Source organism: Schistocerca cancellata, chromosome 5, assembly GCF_023864275.1.
Source record: "Schistocerca cancellata isolate TAMUIC-IGC-003103 chromosome 5, iqSchCanc2.1, whole genome shotgun sequence".
NCBI lineage: Eukaryota > Metazoa > Arthropoda > Insecta > Orthoptera > Acrididae > Schistocerca > Schistocerca cancellata.
Window position 1 is genome coordinate 766,179,699 of NC_064630.1, and position 19,697 is coordinate 766,199,395.

Here is a 19,697-nt window from a genome sequence, read left to right on the forward strand (position 1 = left end):
GAAACAAATTTGGACACCAAGGAAGCGCGACCATCAAACGCGACATTGATTGCTTGTACCTCGCGTCGTCTTATTGGGCCCATACATGAATAATAATAATAACAAAATTAATACACTCCTGGAAATGGAAAAAAGAACACATTGACACCGGTGTGTCAGACCCACCATACTTGCTCCGGACACTGCAAGAGGGCTGTACAAGCAATGATCACACGCACGGCACAGCGGACACACCAGGAACCGCGGTGTTGGCCGTCGAATGGCGCTAGCTGCGCAGCATTTGTGCACCGCCGCCGTCAGTGTCAGCCAGTTTGCCGTGGCATACGGAGCTCCATTGCAGTCTTTAACACTGGTAGCATGCCGCGACAGCGTGGACGTGAACCGTATGTGCAGTTGACGGACTTTGAGCGAGGGCGTATAGTGGGCATGCGGGAGGCCGGGTGGACGTACCGCCGAATTGCTCAACACGTGGGGCGTGAGGTCTCCACAGTACATCGATGTTGTCGCCAGTGGTCGGCAGAAGGTGCACGTGCCCGTCGACCTGGGACCGGACCGCAGCGACGCACGGATGCACGCCAAGACCCTAGGATCCTACGCAGTGCCGTAGGGGACCGCACCGCCACTTCCCAGCAAATTAGGGACACTGTTGCTCCTGGGGTATCGGCGAGGACCATTCGCAACCGTCTCCATGAAGCTGGGCTACGGTCCCGCACACCGTTAGGCCGTCTTCCGCTCACGCCCCAACATCGTGCAGCCCGCCTCCAGTGGTGTCGCGACAGGCGTGAATGGAGGGACGAATGGAGACGTGTCGTCTTCAGCGATGAGAGTCGCTTCTGCCTTGGTGCCAATGATGGTCGTATGCGTGTTTGGCGCCGTGCAGGTGAGCGCCACAATCAGGACTGCATACGACCGAGGCACACAGGGCCAACACCCGGCATCATGGTGTGGGGAGCGATCTCCTACACTGGCCGTACACCACTGGTGATCGTCGAGGGGACACTGAATAGCGCACGGTACATCCAAACCGTCATCGAACCCATCGTTCTACCATTCCTAGACCGGCAAGGGAACTTGCTGTTCCAACAGGACAGTGCACGTCCGCATGTATCCCGTGCCACCCAACGTGCTCTAGAAGGTGTAAGTCAACTACCCTGGCCAGCAAGATCTCCGGATCTGTCCCCCATTGAGCATGTTTGGGACTGGATGAAGCGTCGTCTCACGCGGTCTGCACGTCCAGCACGAACGCTGGTCCAACTGAGGCGCCAGGTGGAAATGGCATGGCAAGCCGTTCCACAGGACTACATCCAGCATCTCTACGATCGTCTCCATGGGAGAATAGCAGCCTGCATTGCTGCGAAAGGTGGATATACACTGTACTAGTGCCGACATTGTGCATGCTCTGTTGCCTGTGTCTATGTGCCTGTGGTTCTGTCAGTGTGATCATGTGATGTATCTGACCCCAGGAATGTGTCAATAAAGTTTCCCCTTCCTGGGACAATGAATTCACGGTGTTCTTATTTCAATTTCCAGGAGTGTAGGTGCCGTTACAATCTCTGATGGAACTTTTCCCACGAAATTGTTGCGTGTTTCCGGCACTACCCTCGCGGCGGAACTGGGTTCCAGCTGCGTTCCTCAGCGCACACGTGTTGTGTGAGATGACACAATTATGGGCAGTGGGCACCTACTGTGGCTGGTGTTTGCGTCGGGTACTCACCACTTCTAGCTGCTTGAGATAGGTGGACGCGCTGTGGTTCGCCTGTATGAGCGGACGGCCCTGGTTGAAGATGGAGCAGATGACCATGCCCAGCGAGAACATGTCGCTCAGGATGCTGCACGACGACGTCGTCTGCACCTCGGGCGCTGCAACACACAACAGGTACTCGATCAGCTGTGGACCATGTACACCGAGGTGTAGCTGCGTAAACCTTCCCGCTGCATTAACTGCATCCTTGCTGGTCCTGCAGTAGGATCGCGCAATCACGTTGACACGATATTTCAGCGCTCCATCTGGCCAGAGGCTGCATGTCCTGTAAAGCAGAACGGGCTAGGGCAGGCTGTTCCAGCTCGTCGGCTCTGTTGTGAGCCGCAGAGCGCTCCCAGCTCCAGGGAGCCGTGTCGCTCGCTGTGACCATTCAAGTGGACCGGCTCGCCGGCATGTGGCACGGCGGGCTGAGGCAGGCGGCAAGGCAAGCGTTTCGATATGCCAGCTGCGTCTTACAAGATTCACTAACAGTTTTAAAAATGTCACATCCTGTTGCGGTGTAATCGAGTGGTACAACATTCAAGAGGTCTTCAGTTACTTGCAGCTCCATGTCGACACCACGCACAAAGACTACAAGCTGAACACAATCCGATATGTCAGTGCTTTCGTCAAGCGCTAGCGAAAATGCAACAAAGCTCTCCGCCTTTTTCCTGAGTTGTGTCTCTAAATCCGCTGCCATGTCCAGGATTCGACGAGACATTGTTTGCTTCGACAGGCAAACCCCTTCAATTGCCTGCACCTCCCTTGGAAACAAACAGTCTGTAACTGCTACCATGCACGATTTTACGAGTGGTCCCACCGAAAACGGCTTGCCACTCGTCGCAACGATGTGAGCGACCCTGTAGTTTGCTGGAATTGCAGATTCAGTAGTGTTTTCTCCGCTGTCATTCACCTGAAAGTTATAAACGCATTACAGAACTATGTTGCATGTTTGGATATCCTCTGTATTACGAAACCGTTTTTAAATTTACGTCTCCTGGTATGTCGTTTTTAAGCCTGGCTACCAGTTCTCTGCGTGCAACGGCTTCTACCTGATCGTAGTGCGCTGCGTGAAAAGGTGTATAATGTCGTTGTATATTGTACCTCTTCGCAGAATTAAATACTTTATAACATACAAGACACTGTGGACGACCATCCCTCTCAATGAATAGAATGGTATCCTCCAATAGAGGTACAGGGCTCCCGCGGCTAGTCATAGCCGTCATTGAACATGGATTATTGCGTCAGTTGCGGCTGCATGCGGCCAGGGGGCAGTGAGTTCGCTTTCCCCCTCCACGCTGGCTCCGAGCTGCCGCAGTGAGCGCTCCAGAGCGCTCCGGCTCCCTGGAGCTCGGTTGGAACAGCCTGGGCTAGGGCTTGTGGCGGGATGACGACAAAGCACAGTGCCGGTGGAGGCCCAAGTGTTATTGATCACACCGTTCAGAGCACACTGTTCAGTATCGGACTCTGCTGCAGGTGTCTCCCTCATGTACCCACGCTGGCCCAACGGAATCTTCAGTTATGACTGCAGTCGGCAATGGATCACAGAGACTGGCCGGGGACCAATTGAAGGGTGGCTCTTGATCGAATGAACCACGTTTCTTGGTACGCCAGGTCAATGGTCGTTCCCGGAAGGGCCTCATCCACGAGAACGGCTGCGTGAACGCGCTCTGTGCCACGGAAGCAGGCCGGTGGGGACAGTGTTATGCTATGAGGGTCACTGACCTTGATTTCCATCGGACTAAAGCTACTAATCGGAGGCACCATGAAAGCTGTGGACTACGTGTTCAAAACTGTGCACCACCAGCATTCGCTCCTTTATCGATGTCTTCTCGTACAGCGAAAGCATCTCCCACCAAGTTAACTCTGCGTATAGCAGTGCTATAGTGGTTTGAAGAGCTTTATAGCAAACTGGCTATTATTGGCCAACAGATTCGGCTGTTCTGAACCAAATGGAACACAACTGGAGCGCTATCTGCGCCAGTTGAGTGTCCACAGACCACCGGCTCGTAATCTAAGAGATCGGCGTGACGTGTGCGTAGATACTAAACCTAATGATGGCGGGCAAATGGACCGCTGAAATATAGCGATACTATCCAGGTGTTTAAAAAAGGAGGGAGACAATGTCAAAAAATGGTTCAAATGGCTCTGAGCACTATGGGACTTAACAGCTATGGTCATCAGTCCCCTAGAACTTAGAACTACGTAAACCTAACTAACCTAAGGACAGCACACAACACCCAGCCATCACGAGGCAGAGAAAATCCCTGATCCCGCCGGGAATCGAACCCGGGAACCCGGGCGTGGGAAGCGAGAACGCTACCGCACAGAGACAATGTCAGAAGTCTGCGTTTGTAATGTATTATTTCTGACATTCATGGAAAAACATTTCTAGCACCTGTTGCATTATGTTAAAAATATTACCCAGTGGAGAAACAGTGGACAGATAATTTTAAAAAACTGTGTATTTTCCGATTGATTTTAGGTACACAGACTGTGGCCAGCAATTCCTTGTTACGCGGTGTGGCAGATCGCTTTTAAGCCATTTCATCGGGAGGCATGTGTGGATTGTTGGAATCAATTTCCCCAGTATCGAGTTTTCACTATATATATATATATATATATATATATATATATATATATATATATATATAAACGAGCACAGTTTGGCTATCACTAAGGTTTCCCGTGCATGCTCATAGGTTCCGGGTACGTTTGACCTCAGAGACAGATTTATAGAGACGTCAAACGAGTGTGTTCAGGACTTTATGCTGCCATCACTAATAATGAGATCTCAGGCAGACGTGTGCAGTGAGTAAAAGAGAGAGCAGCAAACATAATAATGTTGGACCCCTTAAAGGCTTAAGGGCGTAAAGCGATGGGTGTTGTACTGTCGATAACTTTTTCAGAGGCTGCAAATATGCTCCAGTGGGACAGGTGGGAGCACGATTTAACAACATACAGGGAATGAGATGTCACTCTTACGATCCACTTCACGATTAATGTGGACGAGGTCTCTGGAGAGATTTGATTCTCCTTTATAGTGAGTGCGTGAGATATTTTTATGGCAATCCTGTGTTTGGCCGCAAGCATAAGCTGCGAAGAAATCTTTGTCCGAAGGAAGGAACATCTAGAGTGGGGTAACGTAAGTAAACTGTGATTTTTCTGAAGGAACTAACAAACCTACATTTGAGTAATTGAGGCTGACAATCCTGACTGCAACTTTCTGATGAACACAACACTAGAAGCAGCTCCACAAATGTTTTCTTTGACACCGCGGGGCAAGTGCACACCGTTTCGTTTTCGCGTCCGCCGCATGTGGACGACATATAACACGAAACCCTTCACCTCGGTCAGCTCCGAGAAATTAAAGGCCGTAGTTCTGCTCCGCTAGGGACGATCAAACAAATTCATTCGGAGAAACATTCTCGCTGGTTAGTCCCAGAAAGTGTCGCAGCTGCCTGTGACAGTGAACGTGAGACGTTGTGCCACTCGAGGCAGGTTCGTCCGATCTTGTTCCGTTAGCCACCACAAGTAAAATTAGATGGGTTTGGAAAGGAATCAGGCAACACTATGATCCTATGAAAATCGAGAAGATCTCCGCTGTTCAGCCGATTACTTTTCTAGAGGATTGGTTGTGTGACACAACATCAGTAGAAGCCTCATTGCGAATCTCGTAATACTTACCTTCAGCCATAGCAACCATTCATCTCACTGTCAAAAACATTGTGAATAACCTCGAAAGCAGCTGCAGCCATGAATTTATCGCTAACACAACTTTTACTCTTGTCATGTTCCAAATGTGAAGATGACATATAAGAAATAAATGTTTTTCGATACTTTCCGGGATGAATACATAGTCCTAAACTCTTTCGCATAGGGGCTCGGTAATTTATTATTACTTCTTCTGATATTTGTCCTACCAGCAGCCAACAGCGTAATCAGTGCAGTGGAGTGTCTTTGACTCATTTCAGACAACGATGCTATGCTTCTTTATTCTTTGAGTAACCAGCATGATTAAACAAAGAAGTCACAGATAACATGCAGTATACGTCGTTTACAAGCGTAATCGGTATTTGGAAGAATATAGATGACAGAGTTTCACTCATTGTCTAAACTGTAACTTATTGTATGTTATCTGTGATATTTTACTTTAATGACACTGGCGTATCAAGCCTTGAATAGGCACTGAATGCTACTAAGAAGTCATTTAAAATCTTTCCAATAGATTGCTTGAATGATTTGAATCGAACTATTGGAAGAACACGTTATGCACTGAAGAGCCAAGAAACACTAAAAAACTCGTGAGACACTCGCTACATAGACACAATCACGCAACAGACCTATCAAATATATGCTCTGGCTCTGCTACTCGCTACAATACTACATAACTAAACTTATTGTTGCGCCGCTTGAAATAACATAGCGTTGACCTACTCTACCTCAGTTACGTCTTGCAGTAATAGTGTTGCTAACAATGATTTTGAGATTTCGTTAACTTTGCAGGACGCTTTCGTGAAGAATGTGCAGCGACATACTTTTTTGTCGGTGAAATTCGCCAGAATAAAATACGCCAGAATTTTGGTCAGGTGCGTCCACCAATCAAAATTATGTAATTAAATAAAAATCGTAGTTTGTTTCAGTGCTAGCTATTCCCACAACCTCAGATTTTTGCGATTTCATCTTTCCTTTAGCCTTACATTACGGTGATCATGGAGTGCTAGGGTGCTTTAATCCCACTAGGTAGATCTTGGCCCTTATGACTTCGTGGAGGAATCAATGTGGCCCGCGGACTAAAAAGTTTGGAGACCCCTGGTTTAAAGGATAGTGAGAGCACAACCCGCCCCTGTGCACACGCTACCAAACAGGTTGACTGGTGCCAGGTACGGTCAGTTCCTATCAAACGAGTTGCCTGAATGACAGAGGAGGTACCATTGCAGAAACGGCTGGAAATGCATGCATGATGGAGCACCAGCCCATTTCCTCCGAAATGTTCTGGAACACCTGACACAGACAGTTGATGGGCTATGGATTCGAATGTGTGGTCCAGTTATTTTGGGTAGCTCGTCCCACCGATCTTAATCCGTAGCATTTTTGGACACCACACTGAACAGCCATTTAGCGATGGCTCCAAGTGTAGGCTGCACATGACAGCAATCAGATATCAGTATAAGCTCGACGGTTTCGCAGTAACAAAACAGTGGGTTCTCATTTGTTTACTGCATTTTGCAGGGCGCGCGTAGCAGCACAGAGCTTGCAGAGGAAGAGGCGTGTTTCCACCATGGCGAACCTCGTAAGGTATGCATTTTCGAGCCCATGCTTACTGGATATTTTTGTCTAGTTTTGGTCCATACTGTCACCTCGTAAAATATGGAATATTTTCTTACCGAGCGGGGTGGCGCAGTGGTTAGACACTGGACTCGCATTCGGGAGGACGACGGTTCAATCCCGCGTCCGGCCATCCTGATTTAGGTTTTCCGTGATTTCCCTAAATCACTCCAGGCAAATGCCGGGATGGTTCCTCTGAAAGGGCACGGCCGCCATCCTTCCCCATCCTTCCCTAATCCGATGAGACCGATGACCACGCTGTCTGGTCTCCTTCCCCAAACCAACCAACCAACCAATATTTTCTTTTTTAGCATCTTGTATAAGCGCTGAAGAAACGGATGGAGAATCACCTGTGCCCCAACTAAGCAGACAGTAGTACCCCACTTGAAGTAAATTGCCAAATATCTGTCGCCCCCCCCCCAACCTGATGCCAACCAAATGTAAAAAGATGTCGTCTAAACCTTCTCAGGCGACCCTGGCAGTAAATGCCATAGAAGTAAACATTGCACTTAACTCCTTTTGCAAATAGGCTGTTTAGGTTTTTATGTTGGTAACGCCAAGTAGCGCTCTGTATGAAAACCACTGACTGTGCTGTCTGCAGTCTGTGGATGGTTGGCATCGTTGGAATATTCGCTATTGTAGTGTTGGGCAGTTCGATGGGAACAGCGCATAGCACTGCGCAGTTGGAGGTGAGCCACCAGCGGTGGTGGATGTGGAGAGAGAGATGCCAGAGTTTTAAGAGGTTGCTATAAGCGGACGACCTGGAGGTTTGTCTGCCAGAAAAAGGATGTTTGTAAAGATGGATGTCATGAATTGATAGATATGTATATATGATGACTTTCGAACATTATTAAGGTAAATACATGGTTTGTTCTCTATCAAAGTCTTTCATTTGCTAACTATGCCTATCAGTATTTTTTAGTGCCATCAGTAGCTAGAATCTTTCATTTAGCTGGCAGTACTGGCGCTCTCTGTATTGCAATAGTTCGAGTAACGAAGATTTTTGTGAGTTAAGTGATTCATGAAAGGCATAGGTTATTGTTAGTCAGGGCCGTTCTTTTGTGAGGATTATTGAAAGTCAGATTGCGTTGCGCTAAAAATACTTTGTGTCAGTTTAGTGATGATCAGAATAAGTTAAGAGAAAAATGTCTGAGTACTTTCAGTTTTGCTCAGCTGTTAGAAAATCAAATAACCTTTTCCAGCACTGTCATTTTTAAATTTTTCTAAGGGGACGTTTCATATGCTGGAAAACCTCTTACGTTATTTGATTTTTTAACAGCTGAGCAAAACTGAACGTACTCAGACATTTCTCTCTTTACTTATTCCGATCTTCACTAAACTGACACACAGTATTTTTAGCGCAACGCAATCTGACTTTCAATAATCCCCACAAAAGAACTGCCCTGACTAACAGTAACCTATACCTTTCATGAATCACTTAACTCACAAAAATCTTCGTTACTCGAACTATTGCAATACAGAGAGCGCCAATACTGCCAGCTAAATAAAAGATTCTAACTACTGAAGGCACTAACTACTGATAGGCATAGTTAGCAAATGAAAGATTTTGATAGAGAACAAACCATGTATTTACCTTAATAATGTTCAAAAGTCATCACACACACACACACACACACACACACACACACACACACACATATATATATATATATATATATATATATATATATATATATATATCAATTCATGACATCCAGTATTACAAATTTCCGTTTTCTGACAGACGCACGTCCAGATCATCCGCTCTCAAAACTCTGCCATCTCTCTTCCCACATCCGCCAACCGCGCAACGCTACGCGCTGTTCCCATCTAACTGCCCAACACTACAATAGCGAACATTCCAACAATGCCAAGCGGCCACAGACTGCACACAGCACAGTCAGTAATTTTCATACAGAGCGCTACGTGGCGTTACCAACATAAAAACCTAAACAGCCTACTTACACTTTTAAAGAAAGAAGAAAGCGACCTTATGGAATCATTGTAGCGATGAAAGGGGGTGGAAATGGGGTAATTGACTGACATAAACGACTTCAACCAAGGGCAGATTGTCATGGCCCAGTAACTGCAAACTAGCATCTCGAAAAAGCCAAAGTTTGTCGGTTGTTCACGTGCTGGTGTCGTGATGAGCGCTGTAAGTGCGAGTAGGCGACGTTTAGTCTGGACGTGCATGCCTCCTTCCAGAACGGGAAGGGCGAAGGCTTGCCTCCTCTGTAAAGGAGGACAGCCGTCGAACCGTGGCACTCGATATGGCGACAGGGTACAATGGTGGTGCAGGCGAACGCATTTTGGAGCACACCGTTCGACGAATGTCCTCGAACATGGATCTCCGCAGCGGACGCTCTCTACGTGTTCCCATGTTCCCGAGTATCGTTAGTTACGATGGCAATGGGAACAAACTCTTTGAGACTGTGCCGCGGACTGATGGACACATGGCATGACGAATGAAGTTTCTTATTACAACACGACCATGGCCTAGTCCGTCCAGAGGAAAGGCTGCTCGAAACACGCACCGCCTCACGGAAGCAGACCGCTGCGGGCAGTATTATGATATGGGGGACATTCATCTGGACTTCCGTGAAACCTGTGATGACAATCTAAGGCAGCTGTGGACAGAACTACGGGCCACGTGCATTCCTTCATGCTTATCGTTTTCCCAGACAGCGATGGCATCATCCAGCGGCTTAACTGCCCGTGTGACAGGGCCAGAATCGTGCTAGAATGGTTTGAGGAGTATGATGGTGAGCTCGCGTTCATTTCTTGTCAAACAGATTCTCCTTATCTGAAGCCGATGAAACATTTCTGGGACGCTGTGGAGCACAAACTCCGAACCGCAGATGACCGGTCTGTAATTTACTGGAATTGCGTAATACGTATGTAGACATCTGGGTAGCCACAAAAGACTTTCGGAATACACTACTGGCCAATAAAATGGCTGCACCACGAAGATGACGTGCTACAGACGCGAAATTTAACCGATAGGAAGAAGATGCTGTGATATGAAAATGATTAGCTTTTCAGAGCATTCATACAACGTTGGCACTAGTGGCGACACCTACAATGTGCTCCCATGAGGAAAGTTCCCAACCGATTTCTCATACACAAACAGCAGTTGACCGGCGTTGCCTGGTGAAACGTTGTTGTGATGCCTCGTGAAAGGAGGAGAAGTGCGTACCATCGCGTTTCCGACTTTGATAAAGGCCGGATTGTAGTCTACCGCGATGGCGGTTTATCGTATCGCGACATTGCTGCTCGCGTTGGTCGAGATCAATGACTGTTAGCAGAATATGGAATCGGTGGGTTCAGGAGGGTAATAATACGGAACTCCGTGCTGGATCCCAACGGCGTCGTATCACTAGCAGTCGAGATGACAGGCGTCTTATCAGCATGGCTGTAACAGATCGTGCAGCCACGTCTCGATCCCTGAGTCAACAGATGGGGACGTTTGCAAGACAACAACCATCTGCACGAACAGTTCGACGACGTTTGCAGCAGCATGGACTATCAACTCGGAGAGCATGGCTGCGGTTGCCCTTGACGCTGCATGACAATCAGGAGCACCTGCGATGGTGTACTCAACGACGAACCTGGGTGCACGAATGGCAAAACGCATTTTTTTGGATGAATCCAGGTTCTGTTTACAGCACCATGATGCTCACACCCGTGTTTGGCGACAGCGGGGGAACGCACATTGGAAGCATGTATTCGTCTCGGCGTGATGGTATGGGGTGACATTGGTTACACGTCTCGGTCACCTCTTGTTCGCATTGACGGCACTTTCAACAGTGGACTTTACATTTCAGATGTGTTACGATCCGTGGCTCTACCCTTCATTCGATCCCTGCGAAACCCTACATTTCAGCAGGATAATGCAAGACCGCATCTTACAGGTCCTGTATCGGCATTTCTGGATACAGAAAATGTTCGGCTGCTACCCTGGACAGCACAGTCTCCAGATCTATCACCAATTATAAACGTCTGGTCAATGGTGGCCGAGCACCTGGCTCGTCACAAAACGCCAGTCACTACTCTTGATGAACTGTGGTAACGTGTTGAAGCTGCATGGGCAGCTGTATGTGTACAAGCTATCCAAGCTCTGTTTGACTCAATGTCCAGGCGTATCAACGCCGTTATTACGGCCAGAGGTGGTTGCTCTGGGTACTGATCTCTCAGGATCTATGTACCGAAATTGCGTGAAAATGTAATCACATGTCAGTTTTAGTATAATGTATGTATCCATTGAATACCCGTTTATGATCTGCATTTCTTCTTGGTGTAGCAATTGTAATGGCCAGTAGTGTAAGAGTCCGAAACAGGCCGTCTTGTAAGTAGAAAGAACCTTACAACTGAATCGGTATTTTCAACCTCTGCTAAAATTAAAGAGGTTCGATCCACACAGAGGCAACAATCCATCTTCCCGCCAACAATTCGCGAGTAGAGCAGGAAAGGGGTGGGAAGTGGCTATGGTGCTCAAAGTACCCACGGTTACATATCACGAAGTGCCTTGCGAAGCGTAGATGTATACGAATGAACAGTTTCCCGCCTGCTCGCAGTACGACGTACTCCCGAGCAGCGAGCGTGCGTTAGCTGTGAAAATTCAGAGCGTTCCGAAGAGGCCGTAACTCGCTCGCTCGGCCGTGCACCCTTCTGCAGTGGAACGAGCACCCAGGCGACACGCGGGCCGCGCAACTTGGAACGCGGCCCGCCAAGTTTAGCACGCAGCGCCACAGTGGCGTCGCGACGCCCGCGCCGGCCGTCGTACTTGGCTCGGAAGTCTGCGCGGTTCGGCCGCACTCGTGTGTGAGTCGCCTTGCCCCGCTTCGCCCGGCGTTCGGCGCCTCTGCTTTTCCTCTACTTTTCCCCCCTCCCCTCCTCCGCCACCGGCAGTCCGACACCGCGGCGCCTTCCCTCCGACAGCAAACTGCAGCGAGCGCCAAAAGTCGAGCAACGCAATTGCTCGTGTATCCGAGACGTCGCGCGCGTCTCCAGCGCCCCGATGGCCGAGAGAGTTCCCGTGGCTGCAGCCATAAAAAGAAGAGGGCAAACCCGCTGACTTTGAAAAGTGTCGTAGGTTTTCTCACGAGCCACCCGAACATAACTCATGTGGAAGTGTTTAGGTAACCGCCTTTCGGTTCCGTAAACAAAACAAAAAAGTCGAAGTCAAAGATCATGGCGCGGAATCTGCTTCAAAGCACACGGACTGCTGAATTTGAACCACATTCTTCCGTCCGCGTTTGCTTGTAAATAAATTTGTTTTCGGATATGTTCCGCATGGACCCACTGCATCTTGAGTGTTTTTTATTCCCTTTCTATCAAGTAGCAAGAAAAATTATTCTTTACTGTCTGTACATATAGAATTTCAGTTTTTTAACGAATTCACTTGCTGAGAAAGGAAAAAAAAATTATACCTCTTCAACAAGTCAAGTTAAATAAGTCACGGTTACAAAGTGTAAGTAGGCTTTTTAGGTTCTTATATTGGCAGCGTTACGTAGCGCTCTGTATGAAAATCACTGGCTGTGCTGTGTGCAGTCTGTGGCTAGTTTGCATTGTTGTCTGCCATTGTAGTGTTGGGCAGCGGCAGCTGGATGTGAACAGTGCGTAGCGTTGCGCAGTTGGAGGTGAGCCGCCAGCAGTGGTGGATGTGAGGGGAGAGATGGAGTTTTGAAATTTGTAATACTGGATATCATGAACTGATATATACATTATGACTTTTGAACACTATTGAGGTAAATAAATTGTTTGTTCTCTATTAAAATCTTTCATTTGCTGACTATGCCTATCAGTAGTTAGTGCCTTCCGTAGTTTGAATCTTTTATTTAGCTGGCAGTAGTGGCGCTCGCTGTATTGCAGTAGTTCGAGTAACGAAGATTTTTGGTGAGGTAAGTGATTTGTGAAACGTATAGGTTAATGTTAGTCATGGCCATTCTTTTGTAGGGATTTTTGAAAGTCAGATTACGTTGCGCTAAAAATATTGTGTGTCAGTTTAAGCACAGTCATGTATAATTTTTCAAAGGGGACGTATCGTAAAAGTACTAACACGAATTCTTTGCAGACGAATAGAAAATCTGGTAGAAGCCAACCTCGGGGAATGTTGAAGCACACGAGGCAACACTGACCCTACGACGTATCTTAGAAGATAGATTAAATAAAGTTAAACCTACGTTTTTAGCATTTGTAGATTTAGAAATGACTCTGATGAGCACTATGGGACTTAACATCTATGGTCATCAGTCCCCTAGAACTTAGAACTACCTAAACCTAACTAGCCTAAAGACATCACACAACACCCAGTCATCACGAGGCAGATGTAGACTTAGAGAAAGCTTTTGACGATGTAGACTGAAATACTCTCTTTCAAATTCTGAAGGTGGCAGAGGTAAAATACAGGGAGCGAAAGGCTATTTACAATTTGTATAGAAACCAAATGGCAGTTATAAGAGTCGCGGGGCATGAAAGTGGACCACTGGTTGGGAAGGGAGTGAGACAGGGTTGTAGCCTATCCCCGATGTTATTCAATCTGTATATTGAGCAGGCAATAGAGGAAACAAAAGAAAAGTTCGGAGTAGGTATTAAAATCCATGGAGAAGAAATAAAAACTTTGAAGTTCGCCGATGACATTGTAAATCTGTCAGAGACAGCAAAGGACCTGGAAGAGCAGCTGAACGGGATGGAGAGTGTGTTGAATGGAGTATATAAGATGAACATCTACAAAAGCAAAACGAGGATAATGGAATGTAGTCGAATTAAATCAGGTGATACTGATGGAATTAGATTAGGAAATGAGACACTTACAGTAATAGATGAGTTTGGGGAGCAAAATAACTGATGATGGTCGAAGTAGAGAGGATATAAAAATGTAGATTGCCTATGACAAGGAAAGCGATTCTGAAGAAGAGAAATTTGTTAACATCGAGTATTGATTTAAGTGTCAGGAAGTCTTGTATGAAAGTATATGTATGGAGTGTAGCCATGTATGAAAGTGAACATGGACGATAAATAGTTCAGACAAGAAGAGAATAGAAACTTTCGAAATATAGCGCTGCAGAAGAATGCTGAAGATTAGACGGGTAGGTAACGTTGCAAAAGGAGGAGGTTCTGAACAGAAATCTGCAGTCTTAGGGAATTTAATATAAATGGTGTTTCCGTAAGGGCGAGTAAAGAGTTAACACGACATAGAGGATGCCCCACTGAAAAATTTGAGGTAGGGAACGTGGGGTGTGAGAAGCCAGCTTGAGGAGATAATACGAACAAAATCACTTTACTGTGTACATTTTTGTTTACATTAGTTACAGTTAACGGTAAATACCCTCTTTGACACAATGAACGTATCTTACAAAATGTGCTGAAACGGTCATCAACCCCAGTGCAAGTATGACATCGGCGAATAAGACTCCGACGGACCCTGACAAAAATGGTTCAAACGGCTCCGAGCACTGTGGGACTTAACTTCTGAGGTCATCAATCCCCTAGAACTTAGAACTACTTAAACCTAACTAACCTAAGGACATCACACACATCCATGCCCGAGGCAGGATTCGAACCTGCGACCGTAGCGGTCGTACGGTTCCACACTGTAGCGCCTAGAACCGCTCGGCCACTCCGGTCGGCGGACCCTAACAAATAGCACTGGTGTCTTTCGAATCAGATCACAAGCAGCTACGGTTCCGCAATTAAATCTCCGTATCCACTGCGTCCTCATGCACAAATGATTTCAGATATCCCCATAGGAAATAGTGAAGGGGATACAGGTCAGGTGACTTCGCAGACCATGGAATAGGACCTCCCCCTCCAGCGACCAGGAAATATAGCATTGAGATGGTTGCGGACATCACAGCGAAGCGAAGCGGTGCACCGTCTTGTTGTATCTACTTCCTCTCACGAATAGCCAAGGATACGTTCTGCAACGACGTCAAGTACAGGTGGCCATTCAGACAACCTACTGCATCATGACTTCCTACTTATCAGGCTCGTACTCCTTGTTTCCTTGTAAGAAGTGAAGAATGTATACCTAAATAAACAGCACAGTACGTGTCAACTTGTACGCAAGTTGGCTGTAAATAAGCTGGAAAATAGTAATGCCAGAGAAATCGGCATACAAGTTTATTTTCATTTCTCATTGAGCTGGCTTCTCTGACCCGAGGTTCCCTACCTGAAATTGTTCAGTGCAGCATTCTCTGTGTCCTGTTACATTTCTGCACGCTCTTACGGAAACACTCTGTAGAAAACTTATTTACAACCAAAATTCTGCGATGTTAAACTTCCAGACAGAGAGTTTTAATATAAACCACAATAGTTAATTTCCAAATCCAACCAAGCCCTATTAGCGCAGCTCGAACAGCTGTGGCTTGAAAATGAACAAGTCGCCAGCATAACTAAACGCAACTGGGACAAAATTACAGTAAAATATGTGTTTCTGTTTGTCTCGTACTTTTCTCGCAGTCGTCTTCCGTAACATCGTAGGTGCCAGTGAATCACAGTCTTACCGTTTTGCATAGCTAATATTCTCAGATGTGTAGCGGCTGTGTACAGTGCGGAGTTTAAGGAAAACAGTGATGAAAGTGAAGCGACGTATGCGGAAGCTACGGCACCTCGCAATCTGCAGCGGGTTGGGCTCGGCAGCACGCAAGCAGGCAGCGAGGCGGGTCGCCCGAGGTGGCCGGGCCAGCAGCTGTGAGCGCCAAGCCGGAAAATCTCCCTCGCCTCCACCCCCCCAGCTGCTGTTCAGTGGGCCCACTCAGCCTGTCCACTCCACTCCTCACCTCTCCAACAGCTCCAGTGCTGTCGCGCCACTCATCGCAGAGTGGATATCCCGGCCGCTTGCTCCTCCTCAGCTAGCAATTTGTGACGTCACAGCGCGATCATCGTTCTCTCGCAGCACCTTTATTGCTAAGGCCGGTAATACACTATCAAATTTCTTTGTCCAATATCTTTGTCAAAGATATTTGATAGTGTAATAGGGACTTTGTCAAATGTCGTCCAATATTTGATCAAATCTAGGGCCTCGCTGTATATTTGATCAAAGAAACCGCTTGTCTTCTGTTCACTGTAATGTGACATGTTACCATATGGAGCGCTAGCATCGCCGCAGCGTTCTGTCGTCTGTAGTGTTTTTATAACCATTGCCGGTAAATACAATTGGTGTGTGCCGACAACTACAAAATTAATAAAGATGTCTGAAGCTGATGAGGCGCTTTACAACGTGAGGCACCCTGAATACAAAAATAGATTAGGAAGATTGGAGACCTGACCAGAACTGACTTGACCTGACCTGACCTGACCTAACCTAACATAACCCTCTCCTGTAGCAAGGAATCTGAGTGTTACAGCGAGCCTGTCTTCTGAAGATGTAGCAGTTCTTAAGTGAATATTGTGCTTTGTGATATGAGGATACATTTCATTGAGCACATACAGAAATGTATGCTCATCCATTCTTAAGTAATTGATGTACGACTTGACGTCTTCCACTGTAAGCTCACGTAACAAGTTTTGTTGAATGCTTTTATCGTGTCGTCGTAAAACCCACGGCTTCACCCAAATTAGATTAGTTTTTCGTTCCATAGATCCGTGCTGAGGAGATCCTCGTGGATGTGGAACATGTCGATTTTTTTAAAGCTGAAATAACAATACTAATAGTATGAATAAATACAATCACCATTTGTTTCTATTAAAAATTTCGCCAATGGAGTAGAAGGAGTTGGCTAGTAGTAAGTTTTTCAGGCTCCTTTTAAACTGATCTTTATTTCTAACTAAATTTTTTATGTTTCCTGGCAAATTATTGAAGATGAGTGTTCCTGAGTAGTGGACCCCTTTTTGAACTATAGTAAGTGCTTTTAAGTCCTTGTGCAGATCATGTTTGAACTGAGTTGTTTGTTGGAAAAAGAGATATATTATTTACGACAAATTTCATTAAGAAGTAAATATACTGAGAGGCAGTAGTTAGTATATCCCGTTCTTTGAAGAGGTTTCTGTAGGACGTCTGTGAATTTACTCCACAAATAATACGTATTACACGCTTTTGGACTCTGAAAACTTTTGTTTGACTTCAAGATTTACCCCAAAATAATATCCCATATGACATTATGGAATGAAAGTAGGCAAAGTATGCAAGCTTTTTCATTTTTATGTTGCCTATGTCTGCTAACACTCGAATTCCAAATACAGATTTGTTAAGGCCTTTCTGCAGTTCTGTGGTGTGCTCCTCCCAACTGAATTTATTATCAGGTTGTAATCCCAGGACTTTAAGACTGTCAACCTCGTATGTATGGTTCCATTTTCCCCCCACTTCTTTTCCGCATGTGCACACAATGCGATTGGGGTACGTACAACTGCTGCGGTTAATAACAAGTTGTTGTCAGCCATCTTGAACTTTGACGAAAAATTTGATGACAGTGTAATACCCCTTCTAGCGCTACGTCAAAGATCTTTGTCAAATATATTGGACGGAATATTGGATCACATCTTTGATCAAATCTTTGACAAAGAAATTTGATAGTGTAATACCGGCCTAATAGAGGCAGTGGCACAGAATTATGTCGCTGGGTTCTTGGACGGCTACTTAGTAACACAATTTCATATCTATCAATGAAAAAGCCAGTTGTGGGTACTATACAGGGTGAAGAAAAATTCGCTGGCAATCCAAAAATGTCTCTCCCAAAATTTCTTCCTGCGCGTATTTCGGGCTGTAAATACACGTTAAAGACTGGCAATCTGGCAACATTGTAATCGCCTGTACCGTAACTACCTCGTCACGGGATAGTAGTAGCTCTGTGCAGTTGGTGCAGTGGATAGCGCCTTGGGTTAACATCAGGAATTCGAGGGTTCGATTTTGCGTCTGGGCTTAGTTGTTCTTGTTTGATAAAAGTAGTCCGCGTCGTATGGAATCTAGCGTCTTAATCGTCATACAGTGAGCAGAGTGGGTCATCTACACAACATTTGCACCTACGTACTACGAACAGAGAAATGGAAATACCATCTTTTTCCTGCGCCAGCTTTTAAAGATGCCTTTTGCACGGCGTGGACGCGAATTGTTTCGTGCCGCTGCACCTACTAGATTCCAAACTTGTTTTCTGTGTGTCATCCCCCAATGTTCCCATCGAAGTTATTTGCAGAGCACGTTGCTAGAGCTACTGGTGACGTAAGGCCCTAACGAAATGTAATGGAACGTGGCAAGAATAATAGTTGGTTTTAATCGCTGGAACCATGGGGGGGAGGGTACACGCAAAACAAGCTTGGAATCTAGTTGATGCAGTGGTGTGAAACAATTCGCTCCCACGACATGCAAAAGGCTTCTTTAAAATGCACTTCCATTTCTGTATTCCTATACGTAACAGCAAATATTTTCTGGAAGACCCACTGTACTCGCTGAAGACGATTAAGACGCCAGATACGGAACCACTAAGACTACTTTTAGCAAATAGAAACAAATAGCGTCGACCCAGAATCAACAAATGTTCAAATGTGTGTGAAATCTTATGGGACTTAACTGCTAAGGTCATCAGTCCCTAAGCTTACACACTACTTAACCTAAATTATCCTAATGGCAAACACACACACACACACACACACCCATGCCCGACCGAGGACTCGAACCCCCGCCGGGACCAGACCCACAATCGAACCATTGATTACCTGCATGCCAAGTCTATGCCACTGCACCAACTGCACAGCACTACGCCATCTGCCGACAGAGGTAGTTACTGTACATGTGATTACAGCGTTGCCAGATTCCCAGTCTTAACTTCCATTTACTGCCCGAAATTTGCGGAGGACGAAATTTTGTGACAGACATTTTTATAATGCCAGTATAATTTGTATTGCCATGTGTAATTGTATAATCATGTTTAACTCTCGTCAAAGCATGGATTCTACTGCACATCGATATACAGGATGATTCAAATGTTTGCGCACAAAGTCACAAAGCTGACAGAGGAGCCGGAGGACGACAACTTTGTAATAGGAACTTACAACCTTGGCATTAATCATGTGCCAGTGAAAGCTTTCGAATGTCAGGAACAACAAGGACATCAGTAGACACACACGTTAAGTTCAGCAAGACAATGTACTACTTATGCGAACATTTTTACATTGTAGAAGTTTTTTGGACCTAAAATTAAGCAACAATAATAACTAACACAAAATTGCAATTTAAAGAAAACATACAACGACAGACCTCAGAATGACACTGTTCAAAATGGTTCTGAGCACTATGCGACTTAACTGCGGAGGTCATCAGTCGCCTAGAACTTAGAACTAATTAAACCTAACTAACCTAAGAACATCACACACAACCATGCCCGAGGCAGGATTCGAACCTGCGACCGTAGCGGTCGCTCGGCTCCAGACTGTAGCGCCCCAATGACACTGTAGACGGCGCCGAAGCGGCTCGACAAAGCAACGGGTTTGGAACTATGAAATTGTTACAGTAAACACGGTAAGCGATTTGCACCTCCTGGTTGTCTGTTATTATTTTCAATTTTTCTTTATTTATTCTTCTGATTTTTATAGACAAGTAGAAAGCTATAACATTTTTTCGCCATATCATCTGAAAATGAAACCCATTCATTACACACAAAAAATAAAAAAAATGCAAGATCAAAGCTCAGTTTTG

The 19,697-nt window shown here is 46.0% G+C and overlaps 1 protein-coding gene across 1 annotated transcript in view; it reads right to left on the reverse strand.

Moving 5' to 3' along the window:
- LOC126188795 (SCY1-like protein 2) overlaps nt 1-19,697 on the reverse strand; it is a 624,676-nt gene that overhangs the window by 388,453 nt on the left and 216,526 nt on the right. The window contains exon 4 of the mRNA XM_049930409.1: nt 1,715-1,860. Coding sequence (XP_049786366.1) covers nt 1,715-1,860 — 146 coding nt within the window. The remainder of the gene's footprint in view (nt 1-1,714; nt 1,861-19,697) is intronic.